Consider the following 24,689-nt stretch of genomic DNA (forward strand, 5'->3'; position numbering starts at 1 on the left):
GGAAGGGATGTTGCGTTGCTGACTAGCTTCATTGGCCGAGGGTGCTACAACCTTAAGGGACGTTTGGTAGTTAGTCCAGGCTTGAAAATGCATGGTGGTTAAATTTCTATGCATGCAACTTGTATTGAGACTTTTCAGATTCTGACCTCTGCTTAAGCTAGTTGAACATTTTTGACAGATGACTTTGCGCTGATCAATTGGATGTTGTTTAAAAAAATGCCAGACTGCACTCTTCCTAGCATCGGATCCCTTTTCAGGGATTGCAGACTGAGCTTTAACCGGATGGCCACGCTGTCCTCCAACAGGTTTTGGCTTTGACACGCGTTTTGGGCCAGATACGGGCCCGGCAGATGGAACCTGTTGCGATGTTGATGCCTGCTGCGGCCCCTCCTCCACCTCCGCTTCTGAACTACTGCCGCCTGCACCCTGTTCCCCCAATGGCTGCCAATCGGGGTCAACAACTGGGTCATCTATTACCTCCTCTTCTAGCTCGTGTGCAACTTCGTCTGTGTCACCGTGTCGGTCGGTGGTATAGCGTTCGTGACGGGGCAACATAGTCTCATCAGGGTCTGATTGTGGATCAGTACCCTGAGAGGGCAATGTTGTGGTCTGAGTCAAAGGACCAGCATAGTAGTCTGGCTGTGGCTGTGCATCAGTGCACTCCATGTCAGAATCTACTTGTAATGGGCATGGCCTGTTAAGTGTTTCGCTTTCTAAGCCAGGGACGGTATGTGTAAAGAGCTCCTTGGAATAACCCGTTGTGTCGCCTGCTGCATCCTTCTCTCTTGTTGTTGTTTTTGCTGAAGAGGACAAGGAAGCGACTTGTCCCTGACCGTGAACATCCACAAGCGACGCGCTGCTTTTACATTTACCAGTTTCAGAAGAGGAGGCAAAAGAGCTAGAGGCTGAGTCTGCAAGGTAAGCCAAAACTTGCTGTTGCTGCTCCGGATTTAAAAGCGGTTTTCCTACTCCCAGAAAAGAGAGCGTTCGAGGCCTTGTGTAGCCAGACGACGAACCTGGCTCCATAGCTCCAGACTTAGGTGGAATATTTTTTTTCCCACGACCACCTGATGCTCCACTACCACTACCATCATTACCAGCTGACAATGAACGCCCACGGCCACGACCTCTTGCACCAGACTTCCTCATTGTTTTAAAAACTTAACCAAAGTAACTTTATTTGTTGCTGTCAAACAACTTACACGGTGACCTATAACTTCAGTATGATTTCAATATCCCTTTACAGGTTGGTGAGACCACAAGGAAAATCAAGCACAATGTTACACACTCTGTTTTCTGTGGCACCAAATCACAGAGATGCCACACACGCAGGACTGTCACTCAAGCACAAATGTCAATATTAATCTCCCACTGTTTTATTTATTTATTTTTTTTCAGGGAGACTTTATAAACAAAATAAAATAAAATAATTTTAAAAGGAAGAATTTAGAAACCAAATAAAATAAAATGATTTTTTCAGGGACAATTTAGAAACCAAATAAAAAAACAAAAAAAGGCTTTCTATGGCCCACTGAGTGAGAGATGGCACACACAGGAGTCAGGAGTGGCACACAAGCCCAGAGGCCAATATTTTTCTCCCACTGATTGATGTACTGATTTTTTCAGGTAGATTTGGGAACCCAAATCAAGCAAAAAAATAAATAGGCTTTCTATGGCCCACAATTTGAGAGAGAGAGAGAGATGGCACACCCAGGAGTCAAGACTGGCACACAAGCAGAAAGGGCAATATTAATCTCCCACTGTTTTAATTTTTTTTTTTTTTTTCAGGGAGACTTTAGAAACCAAATAAAATAAAATGATTTTTTCAGGAAGAATTTAGAAACCAAATAAAATAAAATGATTTTTTCAGGGACAATTTAGAAACCAAATAAAAAAACAAAAAAAGGCTTTCTATGGCCCACTGAGTGAGAGATGGCACACACAGGAGTCAGGAGTGGCACACAAGCCCAGAGGCCAATATTTTTCTCCCACTGATTGATGTACTGATTTTTTCAGGTAGATTTGGGAACCCAAATCAAGCAAAAAAATAAATAGGCTTTCTATGGCCCACAATTTGAGAAAGAGAGAGAGATGGCACACCCAGGAGTCAAGACTGGCACACAAGCAGAAAGGGCAATATTAATCTCCCACTGTTTTACTTTTTTTTTTTTTTTTTCAGGGAGACTTTAGAAACAAACAAAAAAATGATTTTTTCAGGAAGAATTTAGAAACCAAATAAAATAAAATGATTTTTTCAAGGACAATTTAGAAACCAAATAAAAAAAAAAAAAAGGCTTTCTATGCCCCACTGAGTGAGAGATGGCACACACAGGAGTCAGGAGTGGCACACAAGCCCAGAGGCCAATATTTTTCTCCCACTGATTGATGTAGTGATTTTTTCAGGTAGATTTTAGAACCCAAATCAAGCAAAAAAATAAATAGGCTTTCTATGGCCCACTGAGTGAGAGATGGCACACACAGGAGTCAGGAGTGGCACACAAGCCCTGAGGCCAATATTTTTCTCCCACTGATTGACGTAGTGATTTTTTCAGGTAGATTTTAGAACCCAAATCAAGCAAAAAAATAAATAGGCTTTCTATGGCCCACTGAGTGAGAGATGGCACACACAGGAGTCAGGAGTGGCACACAAGCCCTGAGGCCAATATTTTTCTCCCACTGATTGATGTAGTGATTTTTTCAGGTAGATTTTAGAACCCAAATCAAGCAAAAAAATAAATAGGCTTTCTATGGCCCACTGAGTGAGAGATGGCACACACAGGAGTCAGGAGTGGCACACAAGCCCTGAGGCCAATATTTTTCTCCCACTGATTGATGTAGTAATTTTTTCAGGTAGATTTTAGAACCCAAATCAAGCAAAAAAATAAATAGGCTTTCTATGGCCCACTGAGTGAGAGATGGCACACACAGGAGTCAGGATTGGCACACAAGCCCTGAGGCCAATATTTTTCTCCCACTGATTGATGTAGTGATTTTTTCAGGTAGATTTTAGAACCCAAATCAAGCAAAAAAATAAATAGCCTTTCTATGGCCCACTGGTTGAGAGATGGCACACAAGCACTCTAGCAGAAATGCCAATCTTAATCTCACACAAAAAAAAAAAAAAAAAAAAACAGGGACTGTCCTACAATTACTATCTCCCTGCAGTAATCTCAGCCAGGTATGGCAGGCAGCATTAAGGAGTGGACTGATGCACAAATTAAATAAAAAGTGTGGACAAACAAACAAGATAGCTGTGCAGAACGGAAGGAACAACAGGATTTGTGCTTTGAAAAAAGCAGTTGGTTTGCACAGCGGCGTACACACAGTAATGCAGCTATCAGGGAGCCTTCTAGGGCAGCCCAATGAGCTACAGCGCTGAGAAAAAAAAAAAATGTAGCCTCCACTGTCCCTGCACACCGAAGGTGGTGTTGGACAGTGGAAATCGCTACAGCACAAGCGGTTTGGTGGTTAATGGACCCTGCCTAACACTATCCCTGCTTCTGACGAAGCGGCAGCAACCTCTCCCTAAGCTCAGATCAGCAGCAGTAAGATGGCGGTCGGCGGGAACGTCCCATTATAGCCCCTGTGACGCCGCAGACAGCAAGCCAATCACTGCAATGCCCTTCTCTAAGATGGTGGGGACCAGGACCTATGTCATCACGCTGCCCACACTCTGCGTTCACCTTCATTGGCTGAGAAATAGCGCTTTTTGCGTCATTGAAACGCGACATTGGCGCGAAAGTCGCGTACCGCATGGCCGACCCCACACAGGGGTCGGATCGGGTTTCATGAAACCCGACTTTGCCAAAAGTCGGCGACTTTTGAAAATGAACGACCCGTTTCGCTCAACCCTAGTGGCCGGGATGTATCAGCCCCTGGCTGTGCGATCACAGGCATGTATCTTTCACTCTGAAATGCTGTGCCATTTTGGAGAAAAACATACTTTTAATCACCGCTGGGGACCAACCCGCCCGTCTGACTAGTCATACAAGCAGGTTGCAAACAGCTTCTCCCCTCCTGCTGATAGTGACTGGCAAGCAGCTGCCTATGTGCACATAAAGCCAGAGACTTGTCAGTCACTGTCAGTGGGCAGGGAGAAGCTGTCTGGAATTCGCCTATACAACTAGTCGCCCCGGGGCGGCTTGGTCCCTGGTGGTGATTAAAAGGATGTTTTTATCCAAAATTGCGCAGCATTTCAGAATAAAAGATACATGGCTGTGATCGCACAGCCAGGGGCTGATACATCCTGCCCATGGTTTGTGCAGCATGTATCAGCTGAAAGGTTCCCTTTAACAGAGTGGTGTCTCATTATTCTATCTTCAGGGGCATGCCCTTGTCTCCCGGCTTCTTGCTTGGCAGGGGCAGTGCACACCTAGTAACTGTTGTCCCAAACTGTGCACTCCCCAATGCTGCAATAAGAGACAGTGCAACATAAGATGAACGCAGGTCCTTGGGGGGGTCCTCCCCCTCCTTTGCATGGAGTACGGCCCTTTAAGAAACACGTGTGCTTTCCTAAAAATAAAGTTCAAGTTAAATACACTAAAACACAGTCCTTTTTAGCAGCCACACACAGTCTGTTTGCAGTCCAAGGGCCCATAATCCCTCAGGATTTAAGTCCTGCAATCCAGCGGGGGAAGCGCAACGTGCGCAAAAGGACTGGGAGGGGTTAAAGTAACCAACATTAAACTTCTAACCGTGGCCCGTACCGGCCACACTGCACCTGACTTCGGTGCTATGGGGCTCCTTTTCCCACAGGGAGTCGAAACAGTCCCGTTTTCTCATTGTTCTGGTCCAACAAGCACAACTTTTGCAAAGGAGTAACATCTCTTAAATGGCATCCACTTGTCAGAGGCACATGTCGCATGCCGCTCCACTCCACATCGTGCTCCTCGCCCGTGCTCAAGTAGATGACCATGCAGCCTCAGGTGTCGTGTTCTCCTGCTGCAGTGACAGGAGTGGGGTAGAACTTGGCCGTGCAGTGACCAGGGAACAGGGGGCCGATTGTGCCCATTTCAGGCCTGCATAGAGCTCTGGATCATCCTCCTGGCACAGGCTAACGGCCACGGCGAAATATACCCCCAAGGACCATTTTCTTTGAAGAAAAAGACCAAATCTCCTTCCTTCAGGGGCCTTCCATATTTGACCGAGCTAGCGTTCACATTAAGTTTAGCGTTGGTCCCCACCTCATGAATCAAGCCATATCCGTTGTCTGAGTTCGTATAAACCAGCTGTCTGCGGGTACTCCATCCGGCCATGGCACGCCCTCCGGGTTGACGCAGCTCTGCCCATATCTCCTCCCCTTGTTTTTTATGCTCTATGATCCTCGCAATCCATGTGGCCTGCCCGTGAAATGGAAAGGGACCCTCTGCTTTGTGTTAATAATGTGGTGGGCCAAGGGACGAGGTGTCACCGAGCACGGGTCTGGATTCTGGGGCCTGGGACTGAAGCTCGCTCACCACCATCTGCTCAAGCATCCCGGCCGTGACCGCTCCGCGATCGTTGGATCTTTTTGCCAGAGCAGCTGCGCACTCTTTTTCAGTCTCCTCCGAGGCCGACTCTCCTTCCAGTTCATCTGTCCTTTCCAACTTGTGACGATACTCCGGCTCTGGCAGCCGCCAGCTCTGCAGGCACAGGGAACCCGGTGGGCCAATGTTAGTCCACTCAGTCTTTCTGGACAGATCTTCTCCTCCGCCTGCCGCCACTTTCATTCAATGCGGCCTATGCCACCACAGCAATGTGTGCTGGAATGATCCATCACTGCCAGTGGCATTTCTTGCAATGGCGCCGCGCAGCTTTCCCAAATATCCTGCAAAGACAGGCAGAGTCCACATCCAGTTTTAAATGAATAACTTTACTCAATTCTTGTTTCAGCTAATCCAGAGTAATCACAGGTACAACACAGGATTCTTCACACATCATAACCTTTCCTTTCTCTGTGCCGTCCCTTACACCCCCAGGAATATCACAGAGTTGTACCGACACCTCTGGTACTGCAGCATTCAGTCTGGCCAGCCTAACTACCTTTAGGAATTCCCTGTCCATTTCACCCCGGACATTTAGGCATCTTCCCATGTAGTTTACTGCTACAATGTTGAAGCTGCCGTGCATTCCTTCATCTCTCCAAATGACCGTTGCTCCTAGACCCTGGACGAGCTGGGCTCCTTTACTTGAATGTTGCGTGGCACAACTGCCCTATCCGGGCTCCCAGGTCCTACTGCCTCAATTCAGGAAGCTCTCTCTATCTTATACAGTTGGCCTTCTAACTTAACTAATTCCTATCTTATTCTGGTTACTATCCTACAATGCCCACCTCTACTGGGCTAATCCAAATACTACACTTTCCCTATCTACACAGTAAGGGAACATATATATTGTATATTATACATCATAGCAGCATTATGATACCACTATATGACCTTTATATGATCATTTAAAGGTATACAATATGTATACAACCAACATAACATAGGTAAATAATATTGGGGCAAAATTACTAAAAGTTTCTTTTACAATGCACAAAATTTATCAAAGTGGCTCATGCTGTTTGCTAAATCTCTACATCTTTAGACTGTCTTGCAAAGTACATAGGTGGCAATTTTTGACAAATGTTGGCTCCCTGCCCCTTATCCTGTAAGTCTGAAAAAGTGTCTAAAAGACATAATGTCATTGATTTACTGTGACAGAGAGGAGCCAGAAGACTGCAGCATCTGATTTCTCCTACTCCTGCACTGATTAGAAGCACTTCGCCTTCATATTAAATGGTGCAAATTTATTTTAGCAGTGCAGGGGTTAATCTGCTCAGTTGAGAGCTCTTGAAAGATTTCCTGGGTTAAGGCTCTCAGTTGTGCACTATTAGTCACTCCCATCTCCTATATAATCTGGGCTCTGGCTAGCACTCATTGTCAGGGATTGCTTTTGCCATGACTGGAGGTTGTTGGTTTTGTGGATTTATCTGTGACTGTTGCCAGGTTTTGATTGTGTGATTATTCCCTTTCTTCTCCTACTTAGGTTTAACCTCATCCTTCACTCCCCGGTGTTGACCTCTGTTGTTTATGTGTGTATATTTGTATGATTGGTATTTTCCTTTCCCTATCTCTCTTAGTATTACCTTGTTAGTCTGGTTGAAGTAATACAGTACACAACTACTCCCCTCTTCCCTGGGTGGGGGAAGGGTACAGAATGAGGGCAGATTCAGGAGCCAAGGCAAGGTACGTGGCCACAGCGACTTCACTCTCCGGGGAACAGGACAAGCTAGGGCACCCCTAGCGTTAGGTGCAGGGAAGGGGCCCCTGGTCCTGGGACACCCTACAACAGACTCGTGACTTTAGCTCTGACCAAAACCGTTTTTAATTCATTATGTATCTATCACTGCTCTGACAGGGCAACTGCAGCAGCTCAGCCTGGAGGAGGCAGTTCTATGCACTGTCATTTTACATCACCCTAACACATCAGATTTGGGGACCGTGACTCCCAGGCAACCCTTAGTGGAGCCCAAGATTGCTTAGCTTGACTGGTTCTCTGGGGGGGCATGACAAGTTTGTTATTTTCGGGGAGTCCTGTAAGCTGTACTTCAGGTGACGTCCTTGTTCCTTAGGAACCGAGGAGCAATAGGTGTGGGTAATAATCTCTCTCCTTCAGGGTGACCCGCAAGCATGGGCATTCTCTCTCCCATCTGACTCCCAGTCGCTCCAGATGGTGGAGCATTTTTTTCTGGCACTGGGTCATATACACGATGACCCTGACCACATCTCCCTGGCTGAGTCTACACTATGTCAGCTTCAGAAGGGAGACTAGCCAGCGGAGGAGTATTGCTCTGAGTTTCGGAGGTGGTGCACAGACACTAAGTGGAATAACCCTGCATTCCGTAGCCTGTTCTGTGATGCTCTATCAGTAAGGATATAGGATGCCTTAGCCATGTATGAGACTCCAGTTTCCCTTGAGGAGGCCATGTCTCTGGCTATCCAGGTGGATCACTGTCTTCACAAGAGACATAAAGAGACACCCCAATGTTCAGGAGTTACGGAGCCAAGGGAAAAATGGTCTGAATCATCTGAGCAACCTATACAGTTGTGTGTGGCAACTTGTTCTGGAAATCAGTCTGTTTTTCCGCACAAAGGGGATTATGTTTGTACTGTGGTAGAAAGGGCCATTTGGTGGACACGTGACCTTCCCTCTCTTATAGTAAACAGCTGCCGGAAGACTAAGGAGCCCGGGTTGGGGGAGATTAGCAACCCAGGAGTATATATCACCTCCCTGGGTAGGACACAATGTTTTCTGCCTGCTGAAATCCATCTGGGCAAAAATATGTTAGTTGTTTCTTCATTTCTGGACAGTGGGGCAGTGGTTTAACTTGATCATTCAGGTCCAGTGCCTCAAAACCACAAACAATGTCCAGACCTATACCCATAATCACCATCGACTCTGCACTCTTGAGACAGTGGTATTTTATTCAAGTCGTCTATGGGTTACATCTACATGTAGGGCCATGCACTCAGTAGGTATTGACTGTTATGTGCTAGAGGGTCTGCCCTCTCCTGTGGTTCTTGGACTTCCTTGGCTCACTATACACAACCCTGTGGTAGATTAGCAGACTCAAGAGGTGGTAAAGTGGAGTGAGTGTTATCATGGACACTGCTTGGGCACCCAGCTTGCAAGGGTGGATACCCAGCTTGTGCCTAAATACATGTCTGACTTTGGGGATGCATTTTCAGAGCAGGGATGCAAAGAACTTTGTCCCCATCATCCTTATGACTGCACCGTTAATCATGTCCCTGGGGGCAAGCTGCCAAAGAGCAAAGAATATAATATCTCTGGTCCAGAGAGGCAAGCCATGAAAGTACTATATCGTGGAAAGTTTGGCAAAGGGTCATATCAAACCGTCCTCATCTCCCATGCTGTGGGGTTTCACTCATATAGCACTCAGACCAATGATATTCAATGCAGCAGTGCTGATGACCAATTTTTTTCACTGACAGCATCTGTCAGTGAAAAAAATAGCAGCCTGCTGTGATTTCACTCTGACATTGGATGCCACTCACATCTTTGGGTGTGTAGAAACATCGGACTCCACTCGGATGACAGTCCGATTTCTGTGGATTCACACAAAAGAAAAGATGATCAAATTTTGTGCTCCATCTTCTCCTCATCCGAGAGAATTTTCGCACTGTTTCATTAGCATAACCGGCCTGAGAGAATCTACAGTCGTGTGATCCCAGCCTTACTTTAACTATGCTGCGTACATGGGAAAGTCATCAAGCGCAAAGTCATTGAAATACTGAAATCTCACTGATGAATTTCAAAATAAAGAATGCAATAAAGTGTACATGCAATATATCATACTTGGTACAAATCACCTGATCTTTAATAGGTATACAAGCAGACAATATATTAGAGGTGGGATCCGTAATTTCAACCATAAAATCAAAATAACATTAATTTAAAATTAAAGGCATTTAATAACTCTTTAAGTGCAGAATTCCAGTAGTTCTATGTCAAAAAATAAAAAAAATACTTCAACAAATCTGCAACAAAAACCCTAAAAAAAGGAACACATTAAAAATACTGCAAAAACACAGTAATAGGATTGCTATTGCATATTTTGTATGAAACCTGCAGAAAAAAACACAGCTTGAAAAAAACAGTGTTTTCACATGTGGAGACATGGTCTTCGGCTTCCTCCTCCTGATTGGTTCAGCACTGACGACTGCACACATTGGCAATGCAAGGGTGGAGCATAAGAAAAATGACCCGAGTGCAATCTGGAGTATACTGTTAGAGGCTGAGCTGAACAGCGAAGACATATTTAATCTCCAGCATCCAGCCAGTATTTAGAGTACACTCCGTACCTCACTGTGCAGGAGCTGCTTGTCTGTCTTGAACTAGGAGTGGCGCAGCAACTCTGCTCCTACCTCATTATAATTCCCCAGTGCGGCCTCTCACATGGATGAGGGGCAGGGCGGGCACAGGCAGTCACTCTGCGAGCTGGACCAGGGCACTGCTTCTTCCCAGTACATTGAACAAGCTGTGATGTTACCAACCAGTATGAACGAACTGCAGAGGCCCGACTGAATTGCATCCCTACACTACTCACAGAAAAATCTGTTTGTAGGTGTAAAATGTATGATATACTGACAAAATCATTATAATATCTAGTGACCTGAGTTGAATTTTGTTTATAATTAACATTTTTTGACAAACTAGATGGTGGCCCAATTCTAACGCATCGGGTATTCTAGAATATGTATGTAGTTTATTTATGAAATTTTCAGAATAATGCAATTTATACACAGGATTCGGCCGGCCGGGCGCAACCAATTAGCGAAGCGTCGTTCAAATTCCGTGCCAAATCGCCAGACTGCGCCTGTCACTGATTGGTCACGCCCAGCCGGCCGCGAACAATCAGCGAAGCCAGGGCCGGCTCCAGGTTTTTGAGGGCCCCGGGCGAAAGAGTCTCAGTGGGCCCCCCTCTTTAGCACATACCATGATTCATGATGCACAGATACAGCAGAGAAATATACCACAGCCAAGTAGCATATAACACAGTCCATGTAGCATATAGCACAGCCATGAAGCATATAGCACAACCATGTAGCATATAGCACAGCCACATAGTATATAGCACAGCCCACATAGGATATAGCACAGCCCACGTAGCATATAGCACAACCATGTAGCATATAGCACTGGCCACGTAGTATATAACACAGCCCACATAGCATATAGCACAGCCCACGTAGCATATAGCACAGCCACGTAGTATATAGCACAGCCCACGTAGTATATAGCACAGCCCACGTAGTATATAGCACAGCCCATGCAGTATATAGCCCAGCCCACGCAGTGTATAACACAGCCCACGTAGTACATAACACAGCCCACGCAGTGTATAACAGCCCACGCAGTATATAGCACAGCCCACGCAGCTTATAACACAGCCCACATAGTGTATAACACAGGCCACGTAGTATATAACACAGCCACGTAGTATATATCACAGCCACATAGTATATTGCCCAGCCATGTATATTGCACAGCTACGTAATATATAGCACAGCCCACGTAGTATATAATACAGCCACGTAGTATATAGCACAGCTCACGTAGTATATAGCACAGCTCAAGCAGTATATAACACAGCCACATAGTATATTGCCCAGCCACGTATTATATTGCACAGCTACGGAGTATATAGCACAGCTCACGTAGTATACAGCACAGCTCATGGAGTATATAACACAGCCACGTAGTATATTGCCCAGCCACGTAATATATTGCACAGCCCACATAGTATATAGCACAAAGATGCAGTATATAACACAGCTCACGCAGTATATAACACAGCCCACGTAGTATATAGCACAGCGATGTAGTATATAGCACAGCCAATGTAGTATATAGCACAGAGACGTAGTATATAACACAGCCCATGCAGTATATAACACAGCCCACGTAGTATATAACACAGCCCACGTAGTATATAGCAATGTGGGCACCATATCCCTGTTAAAAAAAAAGAATTAAAATAAAAAATAGTTATATACTCCCCTTCCGTCGGCCCCCGAATCCAGGCGAGGCGTTTAGCGATGCTCCTCGCGACGCTCCAGTCCCAAGAGTGCATTGCGGTCTCGCAATGCATGGAGCGGTCACAGGAGCGTCGCGAGGAGCAGGGAAGACCTGTTCTGGGTCCCTGTTCTGGGAAGTTGTTCCTTTTTTGATATGTTTGATTGGCGGTGTGCAGATTGTTTAGTGGCTTCTCTTTTCTTCTTTTCTACTGATATCGTTGTCAGCCACTTTCTTGCACCTCCCCTTTGTTTGGATTAGTTAGTTTGAATATTGTAGTGCGCCAGCTATCTTGTTCCGTTAAATTGCTCCGGTCCCAAGAATGCATTGCGGTGTCGTGAGATGATGATGTAGCATGTTATGATACGGTGACCTTGGAGCCGCATGAAAACTTTCACTGGAGTAGGTGGTCACTATACTGACCGCAAACCTGATCTTAATACCGCAACTAGAAGTAGCCGTGGAGTGTACCTAACAATCCTAGACACCTCATCACAGCCGGAGGACTAAATACCCCTAAAGATGGAAATAGGAATACTATCTTGCCTCAGAGCAGAACCCCAAAGGATAGACAGCCCCCCACAAACATTGGTGGTGAGTCGGAGAGGAAAAACATACACAGGCAGAAAAACAGGATTTAGCACACGAGGCCACTCTAGCTAAAATAGGACAGGATAGGACAGAGTTCTGTGTGGTCAGTTTTAAAACCCTTCAAAAATATCCACAGCAGAATATACAAAAACTTCCTGCATCCAACTAAAGACGTAGGAGTGTAAATCTGCAGCTCCAGCGAATCCTACATTCAGAGCAGGAATACAATCAAAAACAAGCACACAGCAGTGTGCCACAGAAAAATAAACAGACACTTATCTTTGCTGAAATAGCAGCCAAGCAGGAGAAGCCAGGCAGAGAACACTCATATCCCAAAAGACATTGGCAACTGGCAAGGACTAATGAGTCCTGCACGCCTAAATACCCCAGTCAGAATTGCAATTAGCAGATACACCTGTCCAAGACTGCAGCCCAGAAACAACTGCATTACCATCTGCTACCACCAGAGGGAGCTCAAAAGCAGAATTCACAACAGTAGCGGTCTCGCGAGACCGCTACGTCATCATCTCGCGAGACCGCTACGTCATCATCTCGCGAGACCGAAATGCATGGCCCAGAGCGTCACGAGGAGCGCGAAAGGTGCCGAAAGGTGAGTATATAATGATTTTTTATTTTTTTAATTATTTTTAACATTAGATCTTTTTACTATTGATGCTGCATAGGCAGCATCAATAGTAAAAAGTTGGTCACACAGGGTTATTAGCAGCATTAACAGACTGCGTTACACCACGGCATAACGCGGTGTAACGCAGCCATTAACCCTGTGTGAGTGCTGACTGGAGGGGAGTATGGAGGGGCCACTGACAGAGAGTAGGAAGGGGCGAATTCGCAGCCGGATTGTGTCCATCGCTGATTGGTCGCGACCAGGAGGCCGCGACCACTCAGCGACACGGGATTTCTGTGACAGACAGACAAACAGACAGACAGAAAGACAGACAGACAAACAGACGGAAGTGCCCCTCACACGATTATGTATATAGATAAGTAAAATATAAATGGAGCAAATGTTCATGAGTAAGAGCCAGATGTTTAATACATTTCTTATATGACATGTTAAAATAGTTGTCTCGGTAAAAAAAACTTTATCATATGACATCCACTAACATAGTGGATTCAGGTGTAAAGAAGTTATTCAAGGTTTAAAGTTTTTTTTAATTGTGCTAAGAACTTACCGTCAGGTCATTGCTAACTACTAACTACCTGCCTGTTCTGCCTTGTGACAAACTGTCTCGGTTCAGGGTGGTCACTCACAGACTGCTCTTGCCAGCAATTTTCCTTTGTCCAGTGATGTCATGTTGACAGAACAGCATCTTCTCTTCTGCTCTGCTGTGTTGATGGTGCGTCAGTGCCGACATCATGCTGATTGTTAGCCGGCTTTGCCTAACTGCAGGGAGACGATTGTCAATCAGCATGACGTTGACAGTGATGCCTCATCGACAGAGCAGTCCAAAAGAGAAGGTGATACTCTGTTGACATGAGTAGGGATGAGCGGAGCTGTGGATATTCGGGGTGGCCCGGGTCTAGCAAAATTTAGTCCAAGGTTCGGTTTGGGCACCAAAACTCTACCCGAACTTGAACCCGAAACCCATAAAAGTCACTGAACTTTGGTGCTGTAAAATGGTCTCTCTCTTTCTCTCCCCTCAGCATTTGAACACTAAAAGGACTTCCAGGGAGAAGCCTGTGTTCGGAAATTCAGCACCAGAGAGGAGAATGTCTATAATTGTTTGCTTCAGACGACCTGTCACATCTGTGCAATAAATTAATTTTAGATTGATTTTAAGAGAATTGTGCAATGCTTTATTTTCCCCATGGCAGCACTGTAGGTTGATGCCACCAAATACAGCTAATTATTGTGGATCCCAGCAACAAGACGCCTTGCATCTCGCTTATTATCAGGCATCTATTTTAACAAAAAAGGGATGTCCCTAAATGTATAAACCCCTTAGTAGTTATAATTCTGGCTATGAACTACTTAAAGGCAATGTGCCATGTTAAAATGGCCTATTGTGTAAATCAGGTTTTCAAGAGTGATGAGCAAGTATACTCGTTGCTTGGGTTTTCCCGAGCATGCTCGGGTGGTCTCCGAGTATTTATAAGTGCTCAGAGATTTAGTTTTCGTTTCCTCAGCTGCATGATTTACAGCTGATAGCTTGAATACATGTGGGGATTCTCTAGCAACCAGGCAACCCCCACACGTACTCAGGCTGGCTAGCAGCCACAAATCATGCAGCTGTGTCAACAAAAACTAAATCTCCGAGCAGTTACAAATACTCGGAGACCACCCGAACGTGCTCAGGAAAACCCGAACAACGAGTTCACTCGCTCATCAATAGTTTTTAACTTAAATATGTTATTTTTTTTATTTCTGATAAAGTCTTTAATTTATTGTGCATATTACTGTCAATAAACAAAAAAATGAAAATCTTGCAATTCAACACTGTCCACCCAGCCTAATATTAGAATCGTCGTTTTCATTGAGCATATGGACATAAGCAGCAATAGGCTGACTCAGATCCTATTTGTTTATATAGGCGTCGTATCTGAGTGTGCTATAATCTTGGCAATGGTTATTGGGTTATTAGGAGGAGAAAGAGGGACACTGTAACATCACCTCTAGTAATTGGTTGATCCTGTATTATCTACTGTAGAAGGGTATTACCTTTCATTGCAATCCTGTCTGTAATGATAATGAGGCTGCTGGAAAGTCTTTTGAATCGAACAGGAAGTATGATTTTAGATAAAGCCTAGTGGCTTCTTTGAAAATTGCAACATTTCTGATTTTTTTTTAATAGAGATAATCATATGGAAAATTGAATTTAAAAAAATAACATAAAAACCTGATTTAAATAATATGTCATTTTCTGATAATGTATTCACTTTAAGTTAACACTAGATAGGGCTCATGATAGAATTACAGTCATGAAACAAATGACTCATTTAATATAAAAATTTATTCCCTAGATACAGAAAAATCACAACAGAACCAAACAGATGACTCCAACCCTGAAGATGGTTCATTAAAGAAGAAGCAGAGGAGACAGAGGACACATTTTACAAGCCAGCAGCTGCAAGAACTGGAGGCCACTTTTCAGCGGAATCGATATCCAGACATGAGCACCAGGGAGGAGATTGCAGTGTGGACCAACCTTACTGAGGCCAGAGTCAGGGTATGTAGGAAAAAGAGTCACTATTCTCAAAATTTTTATTTATTAAAATTGGAAATATTTAACTATTCACTTTTTTTCTCAATGAAGTCAGCAAAACGTATTTAAACTAGCTCTTCATTTTGAAAAATGGAGATTGAAAAAGATAATCCACTACCACCATAGGTTTTTTTTGCCTATGCGGTAGCCAGAAATCCTTGACATCAAATTCAGACACAAGTTGCAATAGATTGGATATTTTGTGGATTTAAAATTCACATCATGTCTACATCATGTGTATGGGACCTGTTAAAATTCAATGCACGTACATTGTACAGTGAGGATTTAATTTGCGGCTAATATTCTGGATGTGCATGTGGCCATTCTGACCAAAGGCTTGTGGTCAGATGAGATACAGTAGAACAATAGGTCAATGATGGGATACTCATATCCGTACATGGCATTTCAGATACTGAGTTGAACATGAGGAGTCACTCTAGGATACCGTCACCATAGCCATTGGTACAGTCACAGAAACTCAAGTGAGAAAGTGTATCTCCATTTCTATATCGTAATAAAATAATCTTCAATATAAAGTATTAGAATAAAAATCACTACAAAGCTAATAAAGATGTCACCATGCTGCCATTAATGGAATATGATCTATTTTTTGTACCTGTAGGTGTGGTTCAAAAACCGAAGAGCCAAGTGGAGGAAACGAGAGAGGAATCAGCAGGCTGAACTATGCAAAAATAGCTTTGGAGCCCAATTTAATGGACTGATGCAGCCCTATGATGACATGTATTCTGGATACTCTTATAACAACTGGGCTACCAAAGGTCTTGCAACTAGCCCCCTCTCAGCCAAGAGTTTTCCATTTTTTAACTCCATGAATGTAAGTCCTCTGTCATCCCAACCAATGTTCTCACCACCCAACTCAATTGCTTCAATGACCATGCCTTCATCTATGGTTCCTTCAGCAGTGACTGGAGTTCCAGGCTCTAGCCTTAACAATTTGGGAAACATTAACAATCTTAACAGCCCCAGCCTCAATTCTGCAGTTTCAGCCAGTGCCTGTCCCTATGCCTCTACAGCCAGTCCCTACATGTACAGGGACACTTGCAATTCAAGTTTGGCAAGTTTAAGGCTGAAAGCTAAGCAACATGCCAACTTCACATACCCAGCTGTACAGACTCCGGCTTCCAACCTGAGCCCTTGTCAGTATGCTGTGGACCGGCCAGTATGAAGGACCACATGCCAAAGACTTGATGGTAGCCATAATACAGAAGACCCAATTGCCCTGCAGAAGATGCCCTTTTTAAAAACAAAAATAGGCATGAGACCTTCTCTGAGATATCATTTCCATTTTTAAAGTGAGAGATAAAACTGCAGACTGTATTTTCTTTTTGGTTCGAGAGGACATTCTTTATGCATACTTCATCAGGAAGACAGTGTTTCCAATCCAAAGAAAACTGAATTCCATGGTCATGATGAGTAGTCTTGCTTTTATAAGGCAAGCTGTATAATTGTTGTGGTTTTTATTTAGGCTCCCGGTCTTTGTACAGTTGACTAAACCCAGAGACGTATAATATGTATAGGTCACTTGAATGCAAATATGATCAACAACTACTTATTTATCATAAGGATGGCCCAATCATACAAAAATCAGTGAGCTATACTGCAGACATGTGCACGATCATTACAGTTGTCCAATCGGCAGCCTCACATGTAATCTACGGAAAAAAAGGATGTATATATATATATATTATAAAAATATAAATTGAAACTTTTTTTTTTCTTGTTTTGTAAGTGGAATAATCTATAAAATAGAGTTTAACCATAAGCCGATGCTTGTCCCAGGTGGTGCGAATTCAAGGCTACAGACCATATTTTTTTGCTTCTAGCCTGCTTGGGATTACTTTGAAGGTATAACTTTTAACAATGGTCATTTCTTTTTCAACAGATTTCAGTGCCCCTCTTTCCTTTCTTCTTTCCCGGTTCCATTTTGAAAGGCAAACAATAAAATAAACGTTGAATCATTTGCTTTCTAGATGTCTTCTTATTGACTTTCCCTTGACTCTCACTTGCTATCATCTTATATCTCCCTTTGGACATATACCGGTATACGTTTTGTTTTTTTTTACCAGAATGTTTATACACTAAAACTGCCATACAATGCCAAAGAATAATGTTATATGATGTCCATATAGTGCCACTCCCTAAAACAGTCACTGGACATGATGCAAGGAGAAGACTGGAACATAGTGGGAGACTATAAATAATGATATATAGGATATATAATAATAAAAAACGCTATTGATCTGCAGATGTAGAATTAGTCTGCAGGTTGATAGCATTCTGAACCTGCCCTGCGCCTGCACTTAGACCCCCCGCTGCTGGGAGGAAATAAACTTTATTCCTGACAGGTTCAGGTTACAGCTTCCCTTTAAATCCCTCTGTTACAAAGTTTTTGCTGCACAATAGCCACCCAGTTGTGTAGGGAACTGCTTCTGAACCCCTTCCCTAAATCGGGTCATGCTGTAGTTCCTTGCACAATGGGTGGACTGGGTTTCATTGTGCAGATAGAAACAGAGAAGAGGACGCCGTACTATAGTAGCATTGCAGCGCTTTAATCTCAATATAGGTCAAACCACCATGAATCATTAAGTTATAGCATATGCAATCTATATGCCATCACTTTACAAGATGGAAACATTTGCAAATGTGAAAAATCTATCAATGTAATGCAAATGTATGATGTCACCATGTTTCACAAAATAAACTGCATACATCATTAAACAGTTCTCTTAAACCTGAAGAGACAGGTGTATTTGCTTTGAAAATGCATGTCAGAATGGCTGTATAATAATCCTGTCTAAATGTTTATACTCAATCTCTGCCCAACTACTGCTGAAAGCTTATGCTGCTCAGTAGAAGATGTCAATCAGTCCTGGTGGTCAATGAGTTAATACTATTGGACTGATGAGCTATTTCAACCCTCAGCTCAAATCATAAAATGCTCATTTTCACATGAGGGCAATACAGCTTTTCTAACATGGATTTGAAAAGTAAGTGCAACAGCCATATCAAGTTTAACCCCTTTCCGACATTGAGCGTAATACTATGCCAATGTTGGACTCCCTCCTTTTGATGTGGGCTCCGATGATAAGCCCACATATTTTCCAGCACATGTCAGCTGTTTTGAACAGCTAACAAGTGCCTCTAACAGCCGCTGGTGGAATCGCGATCCACCTGCGGCTGTTAACTAGTTAAATGCCACTGTCAATCTCTGCCACGTGCCGGAAATCCCGCCTATCAGTGACCCCGTCACATGAACGCGGGTCACCGATGGGTTGGCATGACATCTAGAGGTCTCCAGCAGACCTCTATGGTTGTCATTGCCGGATTACTGTGAGCGCCACCCGGTGATCGGCGCTCATAGCAAGTGAGCAATTCTGCTACTTTCAGGCGATCTGATCATCGCCTTTATGTAGCAGAGCTGATCGGATTATGGCAGCTTTTAGTCTCCCTTGGAAACTATTGAAGCATGCCAAAAGTAAAAAAAGAATGTTTTTAAAAATATTGAAAACATTCTGCCTGAATGTCAGTGTAGAGGATGGGGAAGACACAGCGGCGGCCGTCGGTGGAACGCGGACCGGTGAATATAGCAAGTGCCGGGTGCCTGAGAGGTGAGTATGTCATTTTTTTTTTAATCGCAGCAACAGCATATGGGGCAAATGTATGTATGGAGCATCTTATGGGGCCATGTGCAGCATTACATGGGGGCAAATATCTCTATGGAGCATCTTATGGGGGTCATGCGCAGCATTATATGGGGCAAATATCTGTATGGGGCCATGTGCAGTATTATATGGGGAAAATATCTCTATGGGGCCATGTGCAGCATTATATGGGGCAAATATCTGTATGGAGCATCTTATGGGGCCATGTCCAGTATTATATGGGGCAAATATCTCTATGGAGCATCTTATGGGGTCATGTGCAGCGTTATATGGGGGCAAATATCTCTATGGAGCATCTCATGGGGATCATGCGCAGCATTATATGGGGCAAATATCTGTATGGGGCCATGTGCAGCATTATATGGGGAAAATATCTCTATGGGGCCATGTGCAGCATTATATGGGGCAAATATCTATATGGAGCATCTTATGGGGCCATGTGCAGCGTTATATGGGGGCAAATATCTCTATGGAGCATCTTATGGGGTCATGTGCAGCATTATATGGGGCAAATATCTGTATGGGGCCATGTGCAGCATTATATGGGGAAAATATCTCTATGGGGCCATGTGCAGCATTATATGGGGCAAATATCTGTATGGAGCATCTTATGGGGCCATGTCCAGCATTATATGGGGCAAATATCTCTATGAGCATCTTATGGGGCCATAATCAGCATTTGTGGAGCATTATACGGGGCAAATGTGTCTATGGAGCATCTTATGCGGCCATCATTAACCTTTGTGCAGCCTTATATGGGGCATATTTTAATATGGAGCATCTTATGGGGCCCATCATGAACTGTATGGAGCATTATATGGAGCTCCTGATTCAATATGGATATTCAAAAACACTTAACCTACTGATATCTCAATTAATTTTACTTTTAGTGGTATCTATTTTTATTTTTGAAATTTACAGGTAGCTGCTGCATTTTCCACCCACAGTTTTTTGTGGCAAAATTAGGGGGGGTCGGCTTATACTCGGGTCGGCTCATACTCGAGTATATACGGTACTTATTTTTCACCATAATTTGAAAAATAAATCTTGCCAAATCAGACAAGGTGATTTTCAGGATTTGTTTTCTCATTTTGACTCTCATAGTTGTGGTGTACCGATGATGTTAATTACAGACCTATCTCATCTTTTTAAGTGGGAGAACTTGCACAATTGGTGGCTGACTAAATCCTTTTTTCCCCACTGTATACCACAAAGTTTCTTAACCCCTTAATGACCGCCAATATGTCTTTTTACTGACCTGAGATATAAGAGACTAAAATCCCCATACAGGTGACAGTCCAACAGCTGTCAGCTGTAAACTATAGCTGACAATTTTCTGCAATAGCCACGATCATTGTTGGCACCATCCATATCTGTTTAATCCCTTAGATGCTGCTGTCAAAAGTGATTACATCATATAAATGGTTAACAGAGTGTAGGAGCTTCCTTTTTATCCCCATCGGCACTCTGAGATCATGATTGTGTGGTCCTGATGTTTGCCATGGCAATTTATGGCCATATAGCGGCCTTAGAATCTCCCGCCTACAGCGGCCTGTTCAAAATTTAACGACATTTAGGTGTTAAAAATACACTTTTTCATTTCTGTTATGCCACTTTACATTAATTCCTGAAAATCACCTGAAGGGTTAATAAACTACCTGCCTGCAGTTTTCAATATATTGAGGAGTGCTGTTTTTAACCCCTTCAAGACCCAGCCTATTTTGACCTTAAAGACCTTGCCGTTTTTTGCAATTCTGACCAGTGTCCCTTTATGAGGTAATAACTCAGGAACGCTTCAACGGATCCTAGCGGTTCTGAGATTGTTTTTTCGTGACATATTGGGCTTCATGTTAGTGGTAAATTTAGGTCAATAAATTCTGCATTTATTTGTGATAAACACGGAAATTTGGCGAAAATTTTGAAAATTTCGCAATTTTCACATTTTGAATTTTTATTCTGTTAAACCAGAGAGATATGTGACACAAAATAGTTAATAAATAACATTTCCCACATGTTTACTTTACATCAGCACAATTTTGGAAACAAAATTTTTTTTTGTTAGGAAGTTATAAGGGTTAAAATTCGACCAGCGATTTGTCATTTTTACAACGAAATTTACAAAACCATTTTTTTTAGGGACCACCTCACATTTGAAGTCAGTTTGAGGGGTCTATATGGCTGAAAATACCCAAAAGTGACACCATTCTAAAAACTGCACCCCTCAAGGTACTCAAAACCACATTCAAGAAGTTTATTAACCCTTCAGGTGCTTCACAGCAGCAGAAGCAACATGGAAGGAAAAAATGAACATTTAACTTTTTAGTCACAAAAATTATCTATTAGCAACAATTTTTTTATTTTCCCAATGGTAAAAGGAGAAACTGAACCACGAAAGTTGTTGTCCAATTTGTCCTGAGTACGCTGATACCTCATATGTGGGGGTAAACCACTGTTTTGGCGCACGGCAGGGCTTGGAAGGGAAGGAGCGCCATTTGACTTTTTGAATCAAAAATTGGCTCCACTCTTTAGCGGACACCATGTCACGTTTGGAGAGCCCCCGTGTGCCTAAAAATTGGAGCTCCCCCACAAGTGACCCCATTTTGGAAACTAGACGCCCCAAGGAACTTATCTAGATGCATAGTGAGCACTTTGAACCCCCAGGTGCTTCACAAATTGATCCGTAAAAATGAAAAAGTACTTTTTTTTCACAAAAAAATTCTTTTAGCCTCAATTTTATCATTTTCACATGGGCAACAGGATAAAATGGATCCTAAAATGTGTTGGGCAATTTCTCCTGAGTACACCAATACCTCACATGTGGAGGTAAACCACTGTTTGGGCACATGGTAAGGCTCGGAAGGGAAGGAGCGCCATTTGACTTTTTGAATGAAAAATTATTTCCATCGTTAGCGGACACCATGTCGCGTTTGGAAAGCTCCTGTGTGCCTAAACATTGGCGCTCCCCCACAAGTGACCCCATTTTGGAAACTAGACCCCCCAAGGAACTAATTTAGATGCCTAGTGAGCACTTTAAACCCTCAGGTGCTTCACAAATTGATCTGTAAAAATGAAAAAGTAATTTTTTTTCACAAAAAAATTCTTTTCGCCTCAATTTTTTCATTTTCACATGGGCAGTAGGATAAAATGGATCATAAAATTTGTTGGGCAATTTCTCCCGAGTACGCCGATACCTCATATGTGGGGGTAAACCACTGTTTGGGCACTCGGCAGGGCTCGGAAGAGAAGGCGCGCCATTTGACTTTTTGAATGGAAAATTAGCTCCAATTGTTAGCGGACACCATGTCGCGTTTGGAGAGCCCCTGTGTGCCTAAACATTGGAGCTCCCGCACAAGTGACCCCATTTTGGAAACTAGACCCCCCAAGGAACTTATCTAGATGCATATTGAGCACTTTAAACCCCCAGGTGCTTCACAGAAGTTTATAACGCAGAGCCATGAAAATAAAAAATAATTTTTCTTTCCTCAAAAATGATTTTTTAGCCTGGAATTTCCTATTTTGCCAAGGATAATAGGAGAAATTGGACCCCAAATATTGTTGTCCAGTTTGTCCTGAGTACGCTGATACCCCATATGTGGGGGTAAACCACTGTTTGGGCGCACGGCAGGGCTCGGAAGGGATGGCACGCCATTTGGCTTTTTAAATGGAAAATTAGCTCCAATCATTAGCGGACACCATGTCACGTTTGGAGAGCCCCTGTGTGCCTAAACATTGGAGATCCCCCAGAAATGACACCATTTTAGAAACTAGACCCCCAAAGGAACTAATCTAGATGTGTGGTGAGGACTTTGAACCCCCAAGTGCTTCACAGAAGTTTATAACGCAGAGCCATGAAAATAAAAAAAAAAATTATTTTCTCAAAAATGATCTTTTAGCCTGCAATTTTTTATTTTCCCAAGGGTAACAGGAGAAATTTGACCCCAAAAGTTGTTGTCCAGTTTCTCCTGAGTACGCTGATACCCCATATGTGGGGGTAAATCACTGTTTGGGCACATGCCGGGGCTCGGAAGTGAAGTAGTGACGTTTTGAAATGCAGACTTTGATGGAATGCTCTGTGGGCGTCACGTTGTGTTTGCAGAGCCCCTGATGTGGCTTAACAGTAGAAACCCCCCACAAGTGACCCCATTTTGGAAACTAGACCCCCAAAGGAACTTATCTAGATGTGTGGTGAGCACTTTGAACCCCCAAGTGCTTCATAGAAGTTTATAATGCAGAGCCGTGAAAATAATAAATACGTTTTCTTTCCTCAAAAATAATTATTTAGCCCAGAATTTTTTAATTTTCCCAAGGGTAACAGGAGAAATTTGACCCCAATATTTGTTGTCCAGTTTCTCCTGAGTACGGTGATACCCCATATGTGGGGGTAAACTACTGTTTGGGCACATGCCGGGGCTTGGAATTGAAGTAGTGACGTTTTGAAATGCAGACTTTGATGGAATGCTCTGCGGGCGTCACGTTGCGTTTGCAGAGCCCCTGATGTGCCTAAACAGTAGAAACCCCCCACAAGTGACCCCATTTTGGAAACTAGACCCTGAAAGGAACTTATCTAGATGTGTGGTGAGCACTTTGAACCCCCAAGTGCTTCATAGAAGTTTATAATGCAGAGCCGTGAAAATAATAAATACGTTTTCTTTCCTCAAAAATAATTATTTAGCCCAGAATTTTTTATTTTCCCAAGGGTTACAGGAGAAATTGGACCCCAAAAGTTGTTGTCCAGTTTCTCCTGAGTACGCTGATACCCCATATGTGGGGGTAAACCACTGTTTGGGCACACGTCGGGGCTCAGAAGGGAAGTAGTGACTTTTGAAATGCAGACTTTGATGGAATGGTCTGCGGGTGTCACGTTGCGTTTGCAGAGCCCCTGGTGTGCCTAAACAGTAGAAACCCCCCACAAGTGACCCCATTTTAGAAACTAGACCCCCCAAGGAACTTATCTAGATATGTGGTGAGCACTTTGAACCCCCAAGTGCTTCACAGACGTTTACAACGCAGAGCCGTGAAAATAAAAAATCATTTTTCTTTCCTCAAAAATTATGTTTTAGCAAGCATTTTTTTAGATTCACAAGGGTAACAGGAGAAATTGGACCCCAGTAATTGTTGCGCAGTTTGTCCTGAGTATGCTGGTACCCCATATGTGGGGGTAAACCACTGTTTGGGCACACGTCAGGGCTCGGAAGTGAGGGAGCACCATTTGACTTTTTGAATACGAGATTGGCTGGAATCAATGGTGGCGCCATGTTGCGTTTGGAGACCCCTGATGTGCCTAAACAGTGGTAACCCCTCAATTCTAACTCCAACACTAACCCCAACACCCCCCTAACCCTAATCCCAACTGTAGCCATAATCCTAATCACAACCCTAACCCCAACACACCCCTAACCACAACACTAACCCCAACACACCCCTAACCCTAACCACAACCCTAATTCCAACCCTAACCCTAAGGCTATGTGCCCACTTTGCGGATTCGTGTGAGATATTTCCGCACCATTTTTGAAAAATCTGCGGGTAAAAGGCACTGTGTTTTACCTGCGGATTTTCCGCGGATTTCCAGTGTTTTTTGTGCGGATTTCACCTGCGGATTCCTATTGATGAACAGGTGTAAAACGCTGCG

At 43.5% G+C, this 24,689-nt stretch overlaps 1 protein-coding gene across 1 annotated transcript in view; it reads left to right on the plus strand.

Moving 5' to 3' along the window:
* PITX3 (paired like homeodomain 3) overlaps positions 1-17,354 on the plus strand; it is a 211,044-nt gene extending 193,690 nt beyond the window's left edge. Inside the window, exons 3-4 of the mRNA XM_069753295.1 lie at positions 15,133-15,338; positions 15,997-17,354. Of these exons, the coding sequence (XP_069609396.1) occupies positions 15,133-15,338; positions 15,997-16,560 (770 nt within the window). The 3' untranslated portion in view covers positions 16,561-17,354. The remainder of the gene's footprint in view (positions 1-15,132; positions 15,339-15,996) is intronic.
* The last annotated feature ends 7,335 nt before the right edge of the window (positions 17,355-24,689 follow it).

The sequence above is a fragment of the Ranitomeya imitator genome, chromosome 2 (genome assembly GCF_032444005.1).
Source record: "Ranitomeya imitator isolate aRanImi1 chromosome 2, aRanImi1.pri, whole genome shotgun sequence".
NCBI lineage: Eukaryota > Metazoa > Chordata > Amphibia > Anura > Dendrobatidae > Ranitomeya > Ranitomeya imitator.